The sequence below is a fragment of the Colobus angolensis genome, unplaced genomic scaffold, assembly GCF_000951035.1.
Source record: "Colobus angolensis palliatus isolate OR3802 unplaced genomic scaffold, Cang.pa_1.0 Scaffold162, whole genome shotgun sequence".
In the NCBI taxonomy this organism is placed as follows: domain Eukaryota; kingdom Metazoa; phylum Chordata; class Mammalia; order Primates; family Cercopithecidae; genus Colobus; species Colobus angolensis.
In genome coordinates this window covers 7,260,917-7,284,112 of record NW_012114733.1, presented here as the reverse complement: position 1 = coordinate 7,284,112, position 23,196 = coordinate 7,260,917, and the positions used below count along the sequence as shown (strand labels likewise).

The 23,196-nt window shown below is 36.5% G+C and overlaps 1 protein-coding gene across 3 annotated transcripts in view; it reads right to left on the bottom strand.

Annotated features, from left to right (window-relative positions):
• Positions 1-633: 633 nt before the first annotated feature.
• Positions 634-23,196, bottom strand: part of RFX3 (regulatory factor X, 3 (influences HLA class II expression)) — a 303,708-nt gene continuing 281,145 nt past the window's right edge. For 2 of the 3 annotated variants that reach the window (XM_011937352.1, XM_011937351.1), the window contains 2 exons: positions 11,164-11,206; positions 634-7,604 (listed from right to left, as the gene is read on the bottom strand). In XM_011937352.1, the coding sequence (XP_011792742.1) occupies positions 7,366-7,604; positions 11,164-11,206 (282 nt within the window). In that variant the 3' untranslated portion in view covers positions 634-7,365. The remainder of the gene's footprint in view (positions 7,605-11,163; positions 11,207-23,196) is intronic. The other variant, XM_011937353.1, reaches the window with a different exon arrangement.

Here is a 23,196-nt window from a genome sequence, read left to right as displayed (position 1 = left end):
TTAAAGAAACCCCACATATATGGGCTATTCCATATTCTAACAGGAGGCTATCTATCTATCTATCTATCATCTATCTATCTATCTATAGTGATTTGAAAGTAAATTAAATGTGATGTAAATCATTTTAAACTTGATTAGGATGGTGGCTACATGATTGTATGTGTCTGTCAATATTCATAGAATTGTACACCAAAAAGTGAATTTTCCTGTAGGTATTCTATGGAAAAACACTGGCAGCATATCTTCTTAAGTGTGTTAAATTTTAATAAGCAAGTTGAATGTAAGAAAGGAACTTGAGTGCCAAATATCAATGTGAAGTGACATAAAACAAACACACTATGCACATCCAAAAATCTGGATTTACAATGGAAATGTGACAGCTTCTGAAATTATATAGCACTCAGTCATTAATTTTCTTTGAGGGTAAGATTTGTACCCTGCTGGGCTTATAATTTTCTCTTTTTGTGCTGTTCATGTGTAAATATTGCCAATTTCACTTGACACAAAAAAGGAAAACAACTTAATTTTGTTTCTAAGTTAATGAATGACAGATACTACCCTCCACATGAGGTACTGTATTATTAGCTTCCAGGCAGTGATTTGAGGGGGAAAAAACCCAAGCCATTTCCAATGTATTTGTAACAAGGAAACAAATTTATTGATTTTAAAAGACAAGACACCATTTTGTTTTGAAAAACACAAGAAAGCTAGCCTGAGTTCAAGTCTGAAATATTCAGAAAAATCCTACTAATATCTTTAGTATGTTCCAGTCATTTGTTTAAACAACACACTAAAAGTTAATATATATTTTTATAATTATAAAAGTTCCCCAGTTATTGTACAGTACACAATACAAATCGCCCACAAACTATTATTTAGCTCCTGCCAATTTTGAGAGGACATGATATACTAAAAGATTTAGCATTTCTCACAAAAATCACATCAGGAAATACGTATTTACAAAATCAAATACATTATACAAAAAACCATCACATGTTATTCGGTAAAGATGTTTTTAAATAATTAAAAAGTTTATTCAACTGTAGTCCAAAAACTGGAAAAGAACATTACATTATCTCACACATACAATCTCTACAAAAGTTGCTTACCTCATTTACATAATATATTCAGTCGATCGTAAAATAAATGTTCAAATATCTCCTAGTGTTACTATGTTTCTGTGCTTGTGGGACTGAATAATGTAATCGGCCACTTACTAAGTGAAATTTAAATGATGGCACTTAAAAAAAATACAGTTATCTTAAAAAAACACAATGAAAGAAGTTTTACCTAGAAGGTACGAAAGCCCTGAGTGATAGTGAAGTTACTGATTGGTAAGCACTACAATTAACCTAATTAAAAGTTTACCACCTCAGGCACAAATTTCCAAGTTTTTTCAAGGCACTCACTTAAAGTTTCTGTAACCAATGCATTGGTCACCACCATAGGTCCAAATTGATGATGGAAATGAGTAGAGAAAAAAATTTGCTTTGGTACAAAAGATGCTTTTTAAACGAATAAAATTCAATAGCTTCTTTATTGGCTTATTTAAAATTGTTGTTTAGCAGGTTAAAACAAGGCGATCGTTTCTTCAAAAACACTAATTTACTGAAGGAAAAATGTACTTGGTTATCAACAGTCAATGGGAGTTTTTATATTTTCTTTCCTCCCCAGAATCAAAACTCTTCTAAAAAAGATTTGTTGTCCTCATTATTGAGCTACATAAACAATTCTTACCAAAGATTTTCATTACTCAGGGCTTCCAATCCCAACATCATAATTTATTTAAAAAAACAAAGGAAAGAGGGGAGAAAAATAATCAAACCAGAACCGAATAAAAGAAGAAACAAAACATATTTTTTTTTAAAAAAAGTATTATCAATTATTTCAAATGAAAAAAAAATCCTAGGCAGTCACTTTGTAAGTGGCTTTTACTATTTAAGTAAAATTGGTAAACTAAACTCAGGTCTACTGGCACATAAAATCACTAGCAGCAATGATCAAGGCATGCAAACTGAGAAGCATTTACAGTAAATCATCATGAAGAATTCAAAAGAAGAGAGTTAAATTAAAACCCTTTGAGTATTGCATGTTAACACATGAGTAATTTGCATGGTTTGACTTCCTAAACTGCCTAAAAAGCAACGTTTACGGCATACTTGCACTATGCTATGGATGTCCTTTCACCAGACATCAGAATAGGTTACACTCTTATTTGCGCCCGGCTAGGGCAGCGCAAGCACATCTGCAGACAACACTGCTTTCATGTTCAATCACGCAGGGAACAGAGGGAATCAAGTGCACGAAGAGATTCCCTTTAACAAAATCAGCAATGGTGTAAGCAGACTGACATTTAGAGATATCAGAAGCAGTAGTCATAGCATCTCCTGACAGATGAGCTTAAAATCAAGTGCTTTGCTCTCCATTCTATCTATATATAATTTTTTGACAAAGTATTAAAGTTTTGGAGCATAGATAAAATTATGCCCTGTGTGAAATTCCCAAACAATATTTTATGAGCGATCTAACTCCAAATAGCCTAACTGCCCCCAAAGAGTTCAGATTCTCTTAACCCACTCGAACTCGTTTCTTCCTAAGGCTTTACTTACACTTGTACTTTCTAAAGCTAAATAAATGAGATCTTTTGTTTCATTTTGGGAAAAAAAGAAAAAAAAAAAGAAACTTAACCCTTTCTTTATACCTTTTAAAGGCAATCTAGGTACCTTCAATGTGCAGAAATCAGTTATGACATAGGTCTATCCAGGCCCATGTATTTGTCCTCCTTTTCTAGAAACTATGGTGTGATGCTAGAAAAGTTGATTTTTTTTTTTTCTGTAAACAGTACACTTACTTAGATGGCAGTGAATATTTGGGAATAAATATATCAAGCCCTCTTGAAGAAAAATTAAGAGTTGTATATAAAATGCAAGTGTTCGGCGTGGAAACACTTTCTCTTCCTACCCCCCCCCCTTTAGAAAAACAGCATAATTAGACATTTGGATATAGAGTATACTTTACCGGTCTAAGTCTAAATAAATGATCTGAAAGGCTTTTGTCCCCCATTGTATATCTTACAATGCTCAAAGGGTTAATACAAGGCATTACATCAAAGGGGTTTTCTAATACTAGAACTAAGCACTGAATTAATGCTTCTATTCCAGTTTTTAAAAATCACCAAACTTGCAGAAATACTAGGATTCCATTAATTGATTTGTTCTAACCATATACATGGAGGTTGTTCTGATCTAGCAACAAGCCCAATTTTCAATAGCACTGCATGCCAATCCTCCTCCCCCATGATCTGGTGTGATTCATACAGATCACAAAAGTTCTGATCTCAATTTTTGGATGGTTGTTATTTTCTCACCAAGAATGTGTGTGTCGGGGGGATATAATAAAGGTCAATTTATTGTTATAACCACTGCCTCAAACTGTACACAAAGGTGACTTGCCAAGTTTTTACTTTCTACTTGTGTCCACACAGGGAGGACCAACATCACAGTGACACACATTTTTTTTTTCTTTTACACTAATGTTTCAAGCACAGCATTATTTTAGACATTTCAAATATATCATCTGAGGAATTTTTAAAAATTTGAAAATGCATTTAGCACTTTTAGACAGTGCATTCATATAAAAAGATTCATGATTACGGCACTAAAACCGTCTTCATTCCTGAATGACTTTTACAGCATTCTACAAGAACATATTCATTTTTACTTGTTTACTACAAATCAAAGGCAGTCAATGCTGCACACTACTAATTTTAGGTATGCAGTGTTAAAACCATTTTCTAAATTTTACTTTGTTTTAAAGTACACCATCTAAAGAGAGGTGCATAAACCGTGCTATACAGTACAAGAAAAATCACACAAAGGAAAGCAGATTTCTGAAAAGGCAGTAAGACTTATACAGTCAGTCCAAACACAGTTTGGACGAAAATCCTGAATAAGTGACTAGCAACTTGATAGCCAAAGAAAAAATTGAAAATTGGGCCCTGTCTTCCAAGGAGATGGTTCATCCATTCCACCCTATTGTTCATTGGTTTCATGAATGCAAATCATCCGAGTATGATTTTCAAAGTATGTCAAGATCAAACTATACCCATGATACTCAATACTTTATCATATGAAAATATCTTTTCTGAAACTTAAAAACAGTCAACATACCTTCCTTATATGCTTCCTCACTGAAAGTGTAGCACTTGGTTTATGTAGGTATACTTCATGACTAGTGATTGGTTATAATTGCAAGAAATACAAAGAAGTCTTAAAATGTGTACTTGTGTCATTTGTGAATAAATCTGTTAAGAGTGTTAGTGTCTAATATTATTTAGAAAACCCAGTTTCAATGAATGAAAAAAGGGAAAAATGGAAATAAGTGCAATAAATGTGATTGCTCAATTTGCTCAAATGTATAAATTATGTTTTTATTTTCTCAAATATTTCACAATTCAAATTTGAAATTGATGAAAATGTTTGTGTGTACGTGTGTGCATGTTTTACTGTGAACTACAAATAACCAGAAGTAGCATAAACCATAGGTTTTCTTTTTATGTTTTGATCCAAACTACTCACATTAGTCACAAAGAATATTCCTAAATATTCATAAAGGATATCAGAATATTTTTATTGAGTCTAGTTCAAATGTAATCATGTTTATTAGTTCTTAATCTGTCCTAATTTAGAACAAACCATGAACAATTGGAAGAAATGTTGAATCCTGGAGCATCCCCGATCCCTAAGCCTCATCAATCTAAATTTGCCCATTATTATCAGATTCCTGTAATGATACAAATATATCCAACATTAAATTAAAGGAAACAATGATAATAAATACATTTAAAGTCATCCAATAAACAAAGTGAAACCAATAAATACATTTGGTCCAATACAGATATGGTATCATTCAAAGGATGGTGGGTAGAGACAGGAAACTGAAAAAATTCAGAAAGAAGAGCCAAAATGAAGAGTGTTTTTTCAATTTTTGATTTTAATTTTACCTGTAAACACTTCCTATGCACAATGAAGTAGATACATGATCTTTTGCAGCTTACCATGTTTTGTTTGCCTTTTGTGTGTGTGTGTTTTGGTACAAATCCATTGTCTTTTTGGGAGGAAAAAGGGGGACAGTAATTTAAATGATATTGAGATGAAGGTGATGCTACCATGCTAGTGAAGACTTTCAAATATATGAGTTGTAAAATAAAAAATTTGGATCAGTTTTTAAAATTACATCTAAAATATTTAAATTTTACTTAAGAAATGTTGTTGATGTTATTTGAGTAGTCTGAGGCAATCAAGCAACAGCAGCTTAAATACACTGTGTATTACCTGATAAGCCATTTGGTATTTCTAACTTTACAGACTGGCTCACCTCTTCTTTCCAACCCCCCACCCCCCTTACCCCAATACCACTGGAAAGATAAACATCTTGGTTTTAATATAGGCCGCATTTGATAATCTGTCAATCATTTTGTGCTTTCCTTTTTTTGGCTTTATTATCTATTTATTTTTGCTGATTAGTTTTTTACAACTACTTAAATGAACAGATTGCCTTTTTTTGTGTTTTAATCATTAAATAATTTGAGTGCTTAAAAGAACCTTGCTTTTCATGCAAATTAAAATGGGGCTGGGTATAACTCTCTAGGATCTCACCTTCTGACTTTGTAGCAGACTCCTGCCCCATGGGCACTCATGTGTGCATGTGGACACACCAGCACCTAGACACACAGACAAACATTTAGACTGAAAAGATGCACTTCGATAAGTACCTGCTTACTTTGTTAACTTTCTAAAATTGTAACTAAATAAGAATGGTCTAAAACATATATGATTTTATGTAACAAGTTGGTATTAAAACTAGCCTGCTATTCCACACCCTTAAGCAATCTGATTTGTAATCAAGTAATATTCAGCTCTAAGAATAAAAAATAGATCCACGGTCACTCAAAGAGGGGAACTGATTTTTGTCTTTTTGTTTTGCTTTGTTTTCCCTAAATTTCCTTTGAAGAACATGTCACCTGTCCTTACTTCGGGAATCTGAAAATGACAGGCACACTTTGTCAAATGGATTGAAGAGTTAGTCACATGAACAAAATAAACCTTACTAAACCTTAGCTTCAGTTCTGTTTTAAGGCACCATGTAATAGCCGAGGTACGATGATCCCTGATGTACATTCTTCAATGGCAATGGTCCATCCAGCCACCTATCCGAATCCTACAGAATTGGGGATAAGTAACAGTGAGGTGTGCCAGTTACACTGCCTTCAGGTTCTGTTTACAATTTAAATCCACATACTTTAGAAACCAGGAAATAGTTTTGAAGGAAATAACATTATGTAGGTTGCTACATTCCGTGCATTCTATAAATTCTCGTTTATAATAGCAGCATATTGAACTACTATTAGGAAAAAGACCTGGAATAAAAGAAAGTCATCCAAATGGAATGGTTTCCTGTATGTCCAGTTCAGCATAAGTAGCATGTACACTTAAAAAAAAAAAGTCAAGTCATTTTTTCCTGCTTCAGTATCTAACTATAACAGCCCCCACTTAACAGCAGAATGCATCTGTGCAGTGGTCCCAAATACAGAATCAGTAGTCTTTAAACAGAGGAATTGGTATGCAAATAATAGTTAAAATTCAATGTTTAACGGAAGCTTGCATTGTTAACATGGTTTAATAATTATGTACACAAACTATGTACCTATTAGCATAATCTCTTGCAATTCTGTCATTTACTCTGAACTGATAAATGCACAGCTCAATTTTTCCTCAGAGAAAAATAGATGACCTTCCAAACCCTCTAGCACTATAATAAAAATGCTCTGTATTCTCTCTCCGTACTCAAAATGTTATCAAAATAGTGTCTTATGGTTCTGTCCAATGAAAAGCACCTTTCAAAAGCAAATTTGATGCATCTGCTGCCAAATGGGCATGCCTCCAGTGTCAATCAAAACAATCATTTCTTTTGATATTTCACAGAAGTGCATCTAATTTAAAAACTTACACATGAAATCATACACCAAGACTAACAATCAACAATAAAATATTTTAAGCTACAAAAAATGTAAATTACTTTTTAATTATAAGAAAACAAAACATTGACATTAAGTGTTGTAAAAATCCTTCTTGACACCTGAAACTAAGGGAAAAAATTCATTATTAAGAGGCAAATAATTTGTTTACGTTAAAAAAAAAAAATCTGGCAAAATACATACACCCATTCCATTTCACAACTCCAAAAAGTTAATGTTCAGCACAGATAGAATTTGACAACAGTCGACCTTCAGGCTTATTAAATTTTCAACTTAAGCCCAATATCAACAGGGTTAATGTAAGCTGGAGAAATACGCTTTAATATTCTTTAGACTGCAGTGTAGGTATTTCCTGTAGCGCTGCACTGTCTGATAGTCTGAGTACTTGTGACAATGTGCTCGCTGTGAATTGGATTCAGGAGGCTTGGTTGCACGCCAGTCTCGAGAACAGGCTGCATGCAGCCCACTGGAAATGCCTGGCTCAGCTCTGTTTTCTCTCTTTTGGCTTGAGGCTCTGAAGAGTCATCCAGTTCTTCATCCATTTCACTTTCCACTTCACTGCCTTCATCTGCACAAACAAATAAAACCAAGACTATTATCAGAAGACAAATTAGAAAATAGCAATCAACACATGCTTTAGAAACACTTTAACATAGTACATTAAGAAAACAACATCTTAGCTCTTCTCAGGAAACAAAGCTTATAGGTTTTCTTTTCATCGGAATGTATTCATATCAATGCTGTATTGATGCATCTATAATTCTTTCAAACATAGCGAGATTAATTTACTTTTGGCAATTTGTGATTGATACTTCATTAACTTTTTTAAAAAAGCCTTTGGAATTTCCATAAGTGTCTATATTAAATAATGGCATAATTTGTGTCATAATGAAGTAGTCACTTTGGTATGTTACACTGACTTTTGAGGAATGTACTGAGCTGAAAACGCAAATCCAAAAAAAGTTTTGTTTCCTCTAAAAATCTACACTAAATATACATTTTATCTATGCTAGCGTTAATGTGAATGAGAACTATGTTGATTCTTAATATTACTATTCCATGTATAAACAGAGGCTGCTGTAAGACTTTTTGGCATTCATCAATGTTATAGATGGTCACAGTATTAAATAAACCCTTAATTTTTATTATAAAAATTATTAAGGCTGAGGCAGTAGTATCAGATTAAAAATGTGCAATGGATTTCCATTCTCGGCAGCTGATACTGTTAATAGCTGGTATTCATTTCTGGAAATTAAATGCATTATATAGTCACGGTTACCCCCAAATTGTAATACATTTTATATTAACTAAGGCATCATTATAATAGAATGCCATGTAATTTTTTTCCAGTATGCACTGTTAAAATTCAAAAGTACATTAGAGACAGAAAATGCACATATACAGCTTTACTATTGTGTGACAGTCTCCTCAGAATACCTCTTCATGAGGGATAATTACAGTGGCTTGTATAAACAGAGTCAGGTCTCCATTCTCTACTGTTCTATGGCATATCACATACAATGAATGTGCAACAAGTATGTCTTTAGTCAGATTAAGTTGGATTCTTTGCCAGCAGTAAGATTGTAGCTTTACCACTTGGTAGACACCCACAGCAAAAATCTCTGGTAATGCAGCTGTCTCTATAAACAAGGCCCCTTGACTTTTCTTATTTCATTATGATTGGGGCAAAGTTGGTTCTAGAAAAAAGCAGTGAGAGGTAAAAGTGCTTCCATATATGGTTGTACAGTGTACAGCCACCAGGAGCAAGGTCTGAGAAATGGCAATTTGTGATTAAACAGGTGGAGTTTAATATGCATTACCTAGAAATGTGTGTCATGCATTAGTGACCAATAAAACAAAGAAGTGCTCTTAGATGAGGCAAAAGACATCTTGGTCCACCTACTTTATCAAGTTACCTTTTTGCCTCTGGAAAAGGAACTTAATGATAATATTTGAGTGTGTCAGAACAAGTATATTCAAAGGGTTGAAGGGCTATAGGGAGAAGGACACCTTTTGTAGACATTTGCTTCATCAAGAGGGTATACTTGAAACATGTTTGCATGAAATGTTTTGGTTTTTCATCTTTTTATACATAAAACAAAAATGTCTGTAAGGATCTTAACACAAACTCTTCATGGTGGTAGTCTCTTAGGGTTGTGATAATAAAGCTTCACTTTCTATAGTTTCTAATTCTCTGTATTATTTGAAATTTTTATATGGAGCAAATATTCCTTTTATTATCAGAACAAGAATTCTCATTTTGTGGCAGAAGCCCTCAAAAACTCCTAGGATTTCACATTCAATCTTTAGGCCCTGAGTATGCCCATCTGGCTCTATCTCAAGAGCCATCAAGAGGTCTGGGGGTAAATGGGACCAGCGTGGCCACCTCCAGCAGGTGAGGACAAGTCACACTGCTTCTCTGCTCCCTGTCCACAGATTTCCCTGTGCCTAAGAAATTAGTGTCAAAATAATAAAAAAGGGAGCACTGAAAAGACGAAAACTCATTTTCAGGCAGGGAGGGCAGTGGAGACAAAGTGAGGAAAGTCCTTCTGTCTATTTTGTTGTGGATGGAAAGGGTAGTAAGATAACGGACTGGACAAACTTAAGTGTTCCAGGTACGTTTTGCTTACGTCTATCTCTGGGTGACAGGTTTCCTTTGGAAAATCTACAAAGCAGCTTATAAAAGCAAGCCCATTCTCCAGGTCCTAAGGACAAAGGAATGTAATTCTGTAGACATTTTATGCTTCTATAAAAACTTGAAGACATTTCCTAGGAATCTACATCAGGTTATGGAAATTTGGTGCATAAAAACTAAAATTAGGTGCTACAGGAGTTTACAGAAGATTGTCGTTCAGCACTGTGTGAAGAAGCCTGGCTGGAATTCAGTCTCTGACTGAGTAGTAAATCTCTACTGTCCTTCTGGACACCCTGGGATGAAACCCCTAAATTTGGGTTATGAGGCTTTGGTGTGAGTATATCATCAGTGTTGCTTTATGATGGACATGGGTATCAGTTACCACGTTTCTTGCTCTAAAATTACTAATTAATATCATCATTGACTTATTTTTTTGAGGATTATTTGGTTAATCCTATATTTATAGTAACAATTTTTTTTTGGCTATAATCTTCTAATTTCCCTGCATTGCTAGTGTACTGAGTACCTTAATATAGCACGCTTTGGAGAACAGCGCTGAACCTCTTTACAGACTCCCCACGTACTTCCTTTCACCTCATTTTCCCCAGTGACTCTGGCCGCTAAGTGCATAGTTCTCCCCAGTTTTTGTGCATTTTGTACCTGTCTCTGATAGTCAATAACCATAACAATTCTTTAAAACCTCAAAATACCTCCCTCCCTCCACCACCTTTTAAAAGAAAGAGCTCTGTTTCCTGCAGTGTTTAACAGAAAATTTACTTGTTTTTAAAAATTGCACTGGTATTTTTATCAGCATTGTTTTGCTTGTGCTCTGCTTATAAAGGTAGGTAAGATTTGTGTGCTCTATCCCCATTCTATCTCCCCCTAAGTCCACCTTGCTTTTTTTATTGTGTGATTTTGTTGATCCTGAGGTTCTTCAGAAATATATATCATGTTATCATATTATACTGCATATTAGAGTAGCAATGCTGCTATTAAAATTTCAGAAGTATATATGTTACCTTCTTCATCTATACCACTACTAATCTTGCATTTACAGTAAACCTCACTGCTATCTCTGAGTTCTTTTTCTATACAAAAGTATGAATTGGTGAGGTAGGTGAGCCAAGGTATCTTTTTTCTTGCCTGGTGGGCCTTGAATAAAAATGTCTCATCCAATTTTATCACTTATCTCCAGGACTCTAGCCATGGTCAGAAATAATTTGTTACTTGTAATGAACTTTAGGCAAAAAGTGTAAAGAACTTTATAACTACATTTAAATTCAATTATCTGCAATTAAAATAGCTCATATGTAGAAGGCATAGCGATGGGGAAAAATGGAGAAATAATGAAAAGACAGGAGTTTCACATTTATCTAGGATTTGTATGCCACTTCTGCAAAATCAGAGTGTTGTAAATGTACACTGTATTTTCCTCTATGAGAATTTGTTAGTGAAAAAAGTTCTTAAAATGTACATTATTTTCAATTCTTACCTTTATCCAGATTTCCAGGAGACACGGCATTTAAATCACCAAACTGCAAAACAATAGTCATTTGTGCAATAGTTAATATTGGGCAGAACAAAATAATATTCTATCAGTCTGTGGTAAAAACACCAATCTATGACTCTTTAAAACTGCAAACTAGTGGCCATTTTGATCTCTAATTACATGCATCACATAATTTTCCAATCAAACTTGTCAAATTTGAACAGTTCAAATTACGTCACAATTTAGCTGTCTTAGCCTCTTTGCAGAAGGATAACAATTTTCTCTGCTTTCCATGCTCCATTTTACTTTTTATTATTTCAACTCAGCAATGAAGAAATAGGGGCCTGGATGACTTGGATGAAGACTGACGTGGCAAAATGAATTTGGAAAAGCCCCAGTTAAGCAAGACACATCAGTTCCACCCCCCAATGCTTGGCTGATGAGTCCACCTGGAAGTCTCTACATTAGAGAAACAATATCCAGCAGTTTGGCTGAACTCTATTTTTAAAGCTTTTATTAATAAACATAAAAATATAATAGAAACTCCAAAATTGAGGGTTATTTGTTTTTACAAAATCTTTAATTTGAGACTTCTCTCTTAGATAATAGGGTCTCACTTTGAAAAGAAAGGCTTCTGATCATTACTAATGTCAACAAAAAAGAGCTTCAAACAATAGAGAACAATTAATAGCCTTCGGTTTAGATATTATTTTCTAACTTAGTTCAACAGTTTGATAATTTTACAATGAGAAAACACATTTTGAGAATCTCAGAGTGAACAAAGATGGATACACTGAAATAAAAATTGAATGGAGTAACAAAGCTAATCAAAAAAAGGTGAAGAGAAACTGCAAAGCATCTACTTTTATAACAGTAAACATTACTTTTTAAAGGTAATAAGTCATTATTAGAAATCCAGATTTCTCAACAGGCTTAGAAAGGATGAGGCAGAAATTCTACTTACATTCGGAAGTTTGCTTATAAAGAGTTCCATGATAGGAGTATTTTTTTCATCTACAAGGTTTGTCTATAAAGTAATAAAACTGATCTTATTTTGCAAACATACACATATTTTTTTCCCTACCTAGACAAGTACTATTCTTCACAGTAGCTACCTTGGCAGCTTATACATTTATTCCAAGGTCCAAGGTTCTGGAATTCTTCTTTGACAATTTCAAGAGTTAGTTTATACATCATTAGGAAAGCCCATCTTGTTATTTTACATCCAACTATGGCTCCAAGCAACACTCCAGATTTTATTTACTATACTTGTTCCTGGGATGATTTGACTACCCAACAAAATTCAGTTCACCTCTGCCACAATTCAGGTTATTTAAAATAATGTCATTTTACCTTTACTTCTTAGCATTTCAGAGGCATTCCATAACATTTTTAAGCCATAGCAGCATTACTGGAACAAATGTGTAGCTTTCCTAGGTGACTGCTTTGAAGGAGACAGGGGCCTCCTAGACATGTAATTATTAGTATGTTTATTTGAAAGTCTGCCCCACTGCTTTAGAGTTATTTTTTAGAGTTATTAAAAGTAATGGCCAAAACTACTATTACTTTTATACCAACCTAATACATCCCACGGGGCAACAAATATAAATCATAAATACTGAAATTTTGAAGTTGTTCCTGATCACACAGGTCATGTCTTTGTATAAGTCTAAATAAAAATCCAGCGTAAATTATGTGGGTATTCTTGAATTAAAGAATATAGTCTAAACAACAAAAACCCAAAGGGATTCTTCATCAATTTTTGGTATTATTTAAATATTTTAGAACTATAAACAGAAAATGTTCAAAACTGAAGGATCACTTACAAGTTATTACTAACTGACATAACACAAGAAGATATAGATTTAAGGGAATACTTAACACTTAAGTTCTTGAAATGAGTTGGCAGTGATAGATTCTAAACACAACTTTATACTGATAAAAAGTGAGTATTCTATTTGCTGTTGAAAAGTCTCTGAAAGTTGTTTGTAGCTAAGTTATTGTTGCTATTGCTGATCAATAATATCACACAGAGTGTCTAAAACCAAACTGGATATATTTGAAAATTCTCTTCAAAAGAAACATTGCATTTAGTTGCTACTTAACTCTGAAAACATGACAACTTCCTTAATACAAAGATTTTCCTTAGACGTTTCTACTTAATATGAATAATACATTTGATAATTGAAGAGGCTTAAAACAGAAACCAAAACAGCTGAAATCTCAGTGATTGTTAATATCATTAACAAAAATCCATTTACATACTAAATTCCGAGGCTTGTCATTATGCACTATGTTGGACAATGTACAAAGAGTCTCAGAGACACTGTCAATGCCTCTAGGTGTCTCTGGGATCAACGACAAAGTTTTACATGTACGACAAATAGAGAAAGTAGATTACAATTTTTTTAAATCCTCTGACAAAGAGATCAGATTTTACTATCCTATAGAGCTGAAGGTGAAGGCTTTTATATGCATTTTACATGTGAGGGGAAAATAGATGTAAAATTATAGAGGAAAAAACACTTTAACCCTGTAGATAGATTGCATGAGATCAGCAAAATCAGTTCACTTATTCATTAAAAGTCGATAAATATTTATTGAGGATTTACTATGTGCCAGGCACTATGCCAGCCAATTCTAGTCAGATCAATTTGGAAATACTCCTGTCTTCAGGAGGTAAGTAGCAGAAATTCCCTATATTCTGAACAGTAGGTAGGTTAGTAGAAAAATGAGCAGCTTAGGAAACCTTAGGGAAGGTTTTAGAAGTATAGGGTTCAAGTATTAGAAATGGAAACCAATTTCATGGGTTTATGGCATGCAGCAGGTCAAGCAGCAGGAAGGAAGGGTATGAACAGTGGCAGGGAAGATTGAGAGCAGGCAGAAGGAAAACAGTACCATAGACAGGGGCCAGAGGACAAGATGAAGCCAGTACAAATCAAAAACAGAAGAGAGGCCAGGCACGGTGGCTCACACCTGTAATCCCAGCACTTTGGGAGACTGAGGCAGGTGGATCACCTAAGGTTGAGAGTTCGAGATCAGCCTGACCAACATGGTGAAACCCCATCTCCACTAAAAATACAAAAATTAGCTGGGCATGGTGGTGGAAGCAGGAGAATCGCCTGAACCTGGGAGGCAAAGGTTGCAGTGAGCTGCGATCACGCCACTGCACTCCAGCCTGGGCAACAGGAGCGAAAGTCTGTCTCAAAAACAAGCAAGCAAGCAAGCAAACAAACAAACAAACAAACAAAAACAGAAGAGGAGAAAGTAGTAAAAGATTTAGATTAAAAAAAAAAGGAGCTCACAAGAAAGTATAGTGATTATTATGAAGTTACAGCATCACAAATTGGGAAAACTTACTGTTTTGTAATTTTTCCTCTTGCACAAAGGATTAGAGGGGACTACTCTTCACTGACGTGACATCTTACCACTTGCAAGGTGTGTTTGCAGTTCAGTAAATGGTAGGTTTTCTCTCAAACAGACTGCGAGTGTCACACTGTCAATATCGCTTCCCTGAAGAGGCTTTTCCTGGCAGCCCTATCTTGAGTATCGCTGTCCCTGTCACCCTCAGTCACCGCATCATGCTCACTTCCTGCAAAGCACCCACCACAACCTGCAAAACTTATTTTGTTTGTTTTCTCACCTAATATATGTCTTCCCAACCAAAATGTCACTGCCATGGGTAAGAAAGTTTCTTTGTTCTCTTCAAAAATGTATCTCAGAACCTGCTACAGTGCCTGATACACATTAAAGGCTGAATAAATACCAGATGAATGAATGTACTTCCTCATTTCAGCCTCACCAAAACAACTTAGGGATTTGGCAAGTTAAGTGCTTAAATTTCATGTTACAGCTATTGAAAACAATGAGTTGATTTGTCTAACATCAAGTAGTAAATATGGTGCCATTAGATTTGAGACCAGATATTCTCCTTGGTTTAGAATCAGAGAGAGAGAGAAAAAAAAGAGAGAAATGGGATGGGATGTGGGGTGAGAGAGAGAGGGGAGGGAGGGGAAGGGGAAAGAGAGAGAAAGACACCCACACACAGGAGGAAGCAATATAAATTAAGGGATTTTAAAAGTGCTCTGGAGTTAGAAAGCATATGGCCTTCAATGTATGAATTCACATTCCATCAGTCAGAGAGATACATAGGAAACGTTCGAAGAGAAACTAGAACAGACGGTAGAGAAAGCATGTCTATTGTTTGAGAGAAGAAACACTTCCTATCCTATAGACTATTTCCTCCAGGTCCTGACTAGGGTCAAAATAATGAACACTTCACTGGACAACAGCAGGCTGGGAAATGCATGCTTGAGGTAGCCAGTGAGAGTCTGTTAGCACATATATTCATGTAAGACCAGTAATGTCCATGAAGTGTAAGTGGGCAACAGTTTAGCACAGTCAGGGCAACAATGGGCAGGATCCCTGAGAGGCCCTGGGTTGTAGCCAGGCAGCTGGGTTGTTTATTACAGGATTTTGAGGCCTAGTACCTGTCCCTGAGCATGGTCACCATGAGAGGAACCTGGCTCAGCAGGGGAGAATGCAGCCCACAGGTGCGTTGAAGAGACTGTTGCACATTCAGTTCAGCAACAGCTGACTTTTCATAGTGAGGCAGGCAAGCCTTGTTCTGTAATGTTTGGGCACTGAAACAATGCAGAGGAAGTCAGGGTGCCTAGAGAGCAAACAGGTGGGGATCCATAGGTGGGGGCGGGGAGAAACATACTGGAACAGAAGTAGGACAGAAGGAAAGAGCTCAGGGGATTGGGATGAAGACCTCACCCTTAGGGACACCTTCCCTGCTGGAAGAGCTTACCCCACCCTGAGAAAGAATTAGTGAGTAATCATAATCACATTTATGTTATACGTATCATTAATTCTTTGTAAGCACAGCCATCGCTTGCTAATTGTTTAAGCAAATCTGTAACAAGTTCCCCAATAGTGTTAATTTGGATCTTTCCAAAGAACCAAGTTAAAGTACTTCACATAGTGCCTGGCACATAGGAAGCACTTAACAAATGACCACCATTATCAATATTGTTATTATTTATAAGTATCATCATTATCTCCCAAGAACTGCAGACCAGACATGCAGAATCAGTCTGACTCTACTATCCCAGTACTCTGAAAGGATACCAAAAGCTGTATAGAAAAATTGCATCTTACAGAAAATCTCCCTGTTAGTATATCCAGATTATAGATTTATAGGTAGGCACATTTTCATCCTTCCTCTCTCTCTTTCTCTATTTATAAGTCCAAGTCTAGTATCACTATGTTAACTATCACCCACAAAACAAAATAAAACAAAACTTATAGCAGCAAAGTAAAAAGTGTATTGTCAAGAAGAGGGTCTGGTAAAGTTTTTCAGTAAGGGACCAGATGGTAAATATTTTAGGCTTTATAGTCCATTAAGACTCTGTCACAGTTATTCAACTCTACCATTGTAGTGCAAAAATAGCCATAGATAACAGGTACATGAATGTGTGTGACGTAGCTCTAATAAAACTTTACAAAAACAGGGCTGGGCACAGTGGCTTATGCTTGTAATCCCAGCACTTTGGGAGGCACAGGTGTGCAGATTGCTTAAGCCCAGGAGTTTGAGACCAGCCTGTGCAACATAGCAAAACCCCATCTCTACAAAAAATACAAAAAAGTTAGCTGGGCGTGGTGGCACACACCTCTAGTCCCAGCTAGTTGGGAGGCTAAGATAGGAGGATCACCCTCCAAGGTGGTTGAGGCTGCAGTGAGCTGTGATCGTGCCACTGCACTCCAGCCTGGGTGACAGAGTGAGACTCAGTCTCCAAAAACAAACAAACAAACAAACAAACCCAAAAGCACCCCACCCCAAGACCAACCACTTCATTTACAAAAACAGATGATGAGCTGGATTTGGCCTGTGGACCACTGTTTGCTGACACCTGACTAGAGGAAGAGCTTGTAAGACCCTAGAAGACCTGCTCCAGCTCATTAACAGTGAAGGGAACAGAAGATTTTTATCTTTGAGAAAGATATGTAAGGACTTGGGTCACAGGAAGGATATGGAACCAGAGGCTTCAAGAGAGCACAGCTCATGCATATGGGCATCACTGATGAAGGTCACAAGGGAAAAAACAAGTGTCAACTTTTAAAGACAGAAATGAGCTAGAAAAATAATCTTCCTCTACTTTCACTGGGCACTTGCATATATAGGCAAAGAGAGACAGAACAAAGCTGGTGTTCAATTGTATGCATTTGTGGAAGAAGAAGGAAGAAGTCTAGAGTGACAGAAAAGATTGCATGAAAGTTTGCAAGACAAAATATTGGGGAAAAGTTTACATGTATTATTAATTCAGGTGGGGCAAGCTTCCCTAATGGGACATTTGCTCCAATTTGGATGGCAGGTGAAGATGTAAAGAGAGAGTCTAATATAGAAGTTCTCCATAGGTAAAAGCAAATAGGGAGTGTTCCAGATGATGATGACTTTCAGGGTGGGTCACCAATGGAGAAAGGACAGTAAGATGTGTGGCAAGGAGAGGTGGAAGCAAGAAAAAAATAATATACTGGAAGAAGAACCTATAATCCATAAGTCATCACTGAGCAATATTCATTCAGAGCAAGATAGCTTTCATACTGTAACAGATACCTATTGCTGCTGCAACAAATTACCACACTTAGTGGCTAAAAACAAGACAAACTTATTATCTTGTCATTCTGGAAGTCAGAACTACTACACGGATCTGGAGTCACTAAAATCAAGGTGTTGGCAGAGTTGTGGTTCTTTCTGAAGTGTCTAGAAAAGAACTTTTTTCCCTCTTTTTCAGCTTCTAGAGGTTGTCATCATTCCTTGGTTTCTGGCCTCCTTCTATTCAAAGCCAGCGATGTGAGGTTGAGTCTCACACACTGCATCACTCTGACACAGATTCTTCCACCTCTCTCTTCAGGTTAGTACGTAGTATTCTACATACTAACAATGTAGTTACTCTTGTAACTACGTTGGGCACACCTGGATAATCCAGGATAATCTCTCCATTTAAATTCAACCAATTAGCAACCTTGGTTTCATTTGTAACTTAATATATTCACAGATTCCAGGGATTAAGATGTGGACATCTTAATGCCCATCCTACTGCTTATTACACATACGTAAGTTATTTTTTAAAATTATCACATTTGCTTGAATGAAACCATATGACATTTTTTTTTCTAGTATTGGAGGAAACACATCCAACCAGATTAAGCTATTTGGAACACAGTAATTTTTTGCTGAATTTTGTTTATGTTCTTCACTAAGGGTAGGGTACAGCGGTATGTAGGAATCAATTCATCTTTTATGATACATTTGTCACTAGTACATTTGTACTTTATTTTTCATTTACAGACTTTTAATTTTATATACAAGTTCCTACGGTCTGAAGGAGTTTACAGCATGCATTTCAAGGTCTAGACTGTTGAAACCATACGTGCATCTAAACAGTCTATGAGGTTCACAGAGCTGAACGTTAAGGAAGTTGACAAGGAAGTCATTCAGAGAAAGAAGTGGAAACCAAAATTGAGGAGACTAAAATATACTGAGGGGTAGTGGGGCCAAAGCAGTCTTAAGCTCCATATCCAAGCGAACATGTTACAAGTACACACTAAGGAAGAGGATACATCCTGGTTCTCTGGACAGTGTCATGAGTACCAACCCATGCTCCCAGCTGCACCACAAGCAGCCCCAAAGACCTTGGAAAGCCCTCTGTGTCAGCACTTCTCAATGGTTCCATGAGGATCCATGCTGTGCAGAGGAGAGCAGTAAGAGGCCAAGGTGCTGGCATATGATCAGATGGAAGAAGTGACCACAGGCAGTGGACACGGCCCAGCACACAAAGCAAACACCACATTGCCAGAAGCATTCCTGCTGACCTGGGAACATGATCATCATAAACAGACAGTCCACATATGTGAAAATGTTAACCAGAAAAGACTACTCACTTGAGGGTTATCAGGTACCTTGGAGACCAGTTCTGCCAGCAATGGTAACTTTAGATAAACAAATGTAGGGGAGAAAATATGTATGTATGTGTATACGTATACATTTTGCCAGTTTCTGTGAATGAATCATTTGCTCTAGGAAAGAAGATTTTTAAGCTGTCACAGGCCCAAAGAAAAAATGATTATACAGTTTTCTGAAATAGTTTCTATTTTGTGGCTGGAATAAGATATCTCTTTGGGAAGTTACCTTTTAACTTGCTTAAATTCTATATATTATCCTTTCTCCCCATTTCACAAGTACTTAAAAAACCTTTCATTCATTTCTACTAGTTAAGATTTAATTCAAGTCTAGCTATGACTGTCTAGTTAGAACTAATTATGTTTATGCTTCTTCTTTAATGTTCCCATTTTCTTTTCTAATTGACTTGTTTCCCCATTCTATTTTGTTGTTTGTATTTTTCGAAGCATTGAATTAGTTTGCCTTTGATTCCCACTTTGGCTACATACCAAAGAATGCTGTTGGATTCTTTGTAATTCCATGAATCATTTGACTCAACATTCAAAATCATGAATCATTTGACTCAAAAATTGTTTGCAGGGTATTCTTCCAGTTGCAGTACAATATTATCAATGCCTTCATGTGTCTTTTTGTCATCTGTTTTATCAATTTCAACTTTAAGTTTACCTTTGTATGGTCCAAAAAATGATGATCTAATTATATATATTATTACTTGGATTGTCAATGCAGAATTGATTTTTAAAAATCTAATCCAGAGTAGAAGGCAAGCAAATACTTATCAGATATTTATATATTTACACAAAGGGAAGAAGATGGAACTAACAAAGATCAAGAACCTACTATGTGCCTGTCTGCCTGCCTATCTACTCTACTTACCTACGTAAATTAATCTTCACAAAAGCCCTATGAAGAAATGTCCTTATGCTTATTCTGTTGAGGAGAAAACTAAGACTCAAGCAAGGATATTATATATAACTTTCCCAGGTTGCAAAGATATTAAATGGGAAATACAGAATTTAAATACAGGCATGGAACACAGCATGGGAGGAACATAAGAAGTGGAGCCAGTCTGACGTGGGTTTGAATCACAACTCTATCACTATCAATTATGTGATCCCACGCCTGAGCCCATGAGATCAAGGCTGCAGTGAGCCGTGATTGTGCCACTGCACTCCTGCCAGGGTGACAGAGCAAGACCTTGTCTCAAAAAACAACAAAAAAAAATTATGTGATCCAGACAAGTTAAACTCTTTGAGCCTTAGACTTCCCAATATATGAACAGTGTTAACATGAAGACTCTCAATTTGCTCATGTTTGCAAAGGGACCTAGAACAGTGCTTCACCCGTGTCATATTCTCTTTAAAACTCAATTTTCAAATACTATTGATAAAACCATAGAATTCCATTTAATAATAAGGTCATAAGATGATGATTTTAAAATGAAATAAATACCTGTAGCTAAGTGGGATTCCAGGAAGCACAGTCTAAGAATGGAAGGGTACTGTGGGCTTTGACTTCAAGTTGACACTGTAAACTCAATCTAGGGTGGGAGCCGGAAGTCAGTTTATGTACTGATTAAGCCATTTATGATTCAAGCCAGCAAATACCATGAGAAGGGCTGGCCTGAGTATGGATGAAGTGCTTGTGTGTGCATGTGTTTGGTGGAATGGGGGTGATTACACAACTGGAAATAACTGATGAACTTAGATGAGTATCAGCATGTAAACCTTGGCCTAACCAAGTGTTTCTCTCTGTTCTTCAAAGAAGTCAGTGAAGAAATAAGGCCCTTAAAAGCTCTTTTTACAGAATCAGGAAGATTGTTCACAAGCAGATTTGGAACTTCCTGACTCAATGCTTATCTTTTCACCATTTCATACTTAGCTTGAACTTTGTAACATTCTGAATTTTACAAATAATATATAGCTCTGCAATCTTTTTATTAACCTTAGTTAATAAAAGTGATCAGGCCCAGGCGGGTGGATCACCTGAGATTGGGAGTTTGACACTAGCCTGACCAACATGGAGAAACCCCGTCTCTACTAAAAATACAAATACAAAATTAGCCAGGCATAGTTGCGCATGCCTATAATTCCAGCTACTCGGGAGGCTGAGGCAGGAGAATTGCTTGAACCCGGGAGGCAGAGGTTGCATCGTGGTGAGCTGAGATCGCCATTGCACTCCAGCCTGGGCAACAAGAAAGAAACTCCATCTCAAAGAAAAAAAAAAAAAAAGAGATAGTAAAAGTGATTCAAAAAAGGTAGGTAATGGCAGCTATTCTGGATGTTTTTGATGGTGAAAAGAAACATCTTGAAATTTCAATATAAGGAGTCCAGAGCACTATTATTTTCTTTAAATGTCTCCCAAACAAGAACCAAATAAATCAAAGCATTTTGCATTTAGCATTGATACATGGTTTTACAACCAAGGAAAAGGTTGCTGACTTTAATTTCTGGTTTCATAATATTTGAAAGGATTACTAACATTCCATTTGGTAAAACTTTGTGTTCCTTGGTTACTTTTCTATGTATGTGTATGTGCACTTTTCTATGTAACTTTAAATAGTTTTTATTGAAACCTGCTAAGAAGGCCAAGATCTCTGGCAGTTTGCTCCACACGTGGGCAAATCCTGCTGGTAGCTGCTGTTGGTCTTGCTCTTGTGGGCTAGACAGCTATCCTGGCAATGTGTGCTACTGGTCACTCTGTACACAGGGCAGCATGATTCTAACTGTTCAGGTTCTTCTGCCTGCCTTGGGCACACAGCAACAGGTGTATCTAAATGTTTTTAAATGCCTAAGACACACGAGTGAGTGTGCAGGTGGTGAAGTGTTCAGATTACAATATCAGTCTCAGTTGCCTTGGAAGAGAAAAGTGGTTTGAAAAACAGGAGCATTCACCACCACCATTAAGGCCAAAGTGGGAGGAGCCTTTGGCCCAAGACCCACACCATGGAGAACTCTGTTTTGTCTTTTCCATTGCCATTCCCTTTCTTACAGTGTAAGGAGTCCACAGAGCCAACTGGATGTGACTTCTTGGAGCCTGTGCTTTCCTCCCTCCTCCCAGATCACCTCTTATCTGAGACCCTAGAATTCCCTGCCCCATGGCTCTGAGATCCCTTCCAGGTCCCAGCAGGTCTCTTCTCCAACTCTACCATTCAGAGGCATGAAGAGACAGCCGAAAAGGGTCAGCTGTTTGCAAAACATAGACAAAACTTGAGGACTGGGCTGAGGTGTCCACAAGTCTGAGCACAAAGCTGTTCATAATATAAGATGGGGAGTGATGAAGCAGTCTAGGGGCCAGAGGCTGGGGACAGGGGCTGGCTATGTATATGTCACTATTTTCTGGTATGGAACTCAGGGAAGACAGAATTTCAAATCCAAACTCAGCCTTCCAAGTTGTTATCAAGACATATTTGTCAAGGTAGGTGGATAGAACAGATTTTATTTATATTCTGACTCATAACTTTTAAAATATTTAGACATATGGTATCCTGGGCCCTGCAAATTGCAGGGCTGGGCCAGGCAGCACATCCTTTATGCAAGTAAAGCCATTGGGGAAATAGAATGAACCTTGCTCCTAATTTAATACTGGCTCCCCTTGAAAACACCTATATTATTTAATAGGAAAGCATAGCATTAATTTATTCTATCAGAGGACTATATCTTAAATTTGATTATACCACTTCTGTTTTCTGGAAATCATTAACTGGAGAGACAGAGTGACAGTGTAGAAACATGTTCCATTTGTACTAAGAAAACCGTCACAACAAGCATCAATCACGTTTGAAGTGCTTGTATTATCATCACATAAGGCCCATATTCTTGCAGAAAATCTCTAATTTTTATGACATTTTATGGCAGTATATTTCACACAAGGATGGTGTAAAGAAAGGCAGAAAACAATTCCTGTGAGTTTAGAAATTTACCTATCCCAAATAAGAGCTATTTATTTATCAGGGAGGGCCAGCAACCACCATCTTCACCTGTGGTTGAGAGCAAAACCACCATAAAGACAATCTCAAAGCCAGAGCCACTTGATGACAGAGTGTGGCAAAGTGTCACAGGATGACAGAG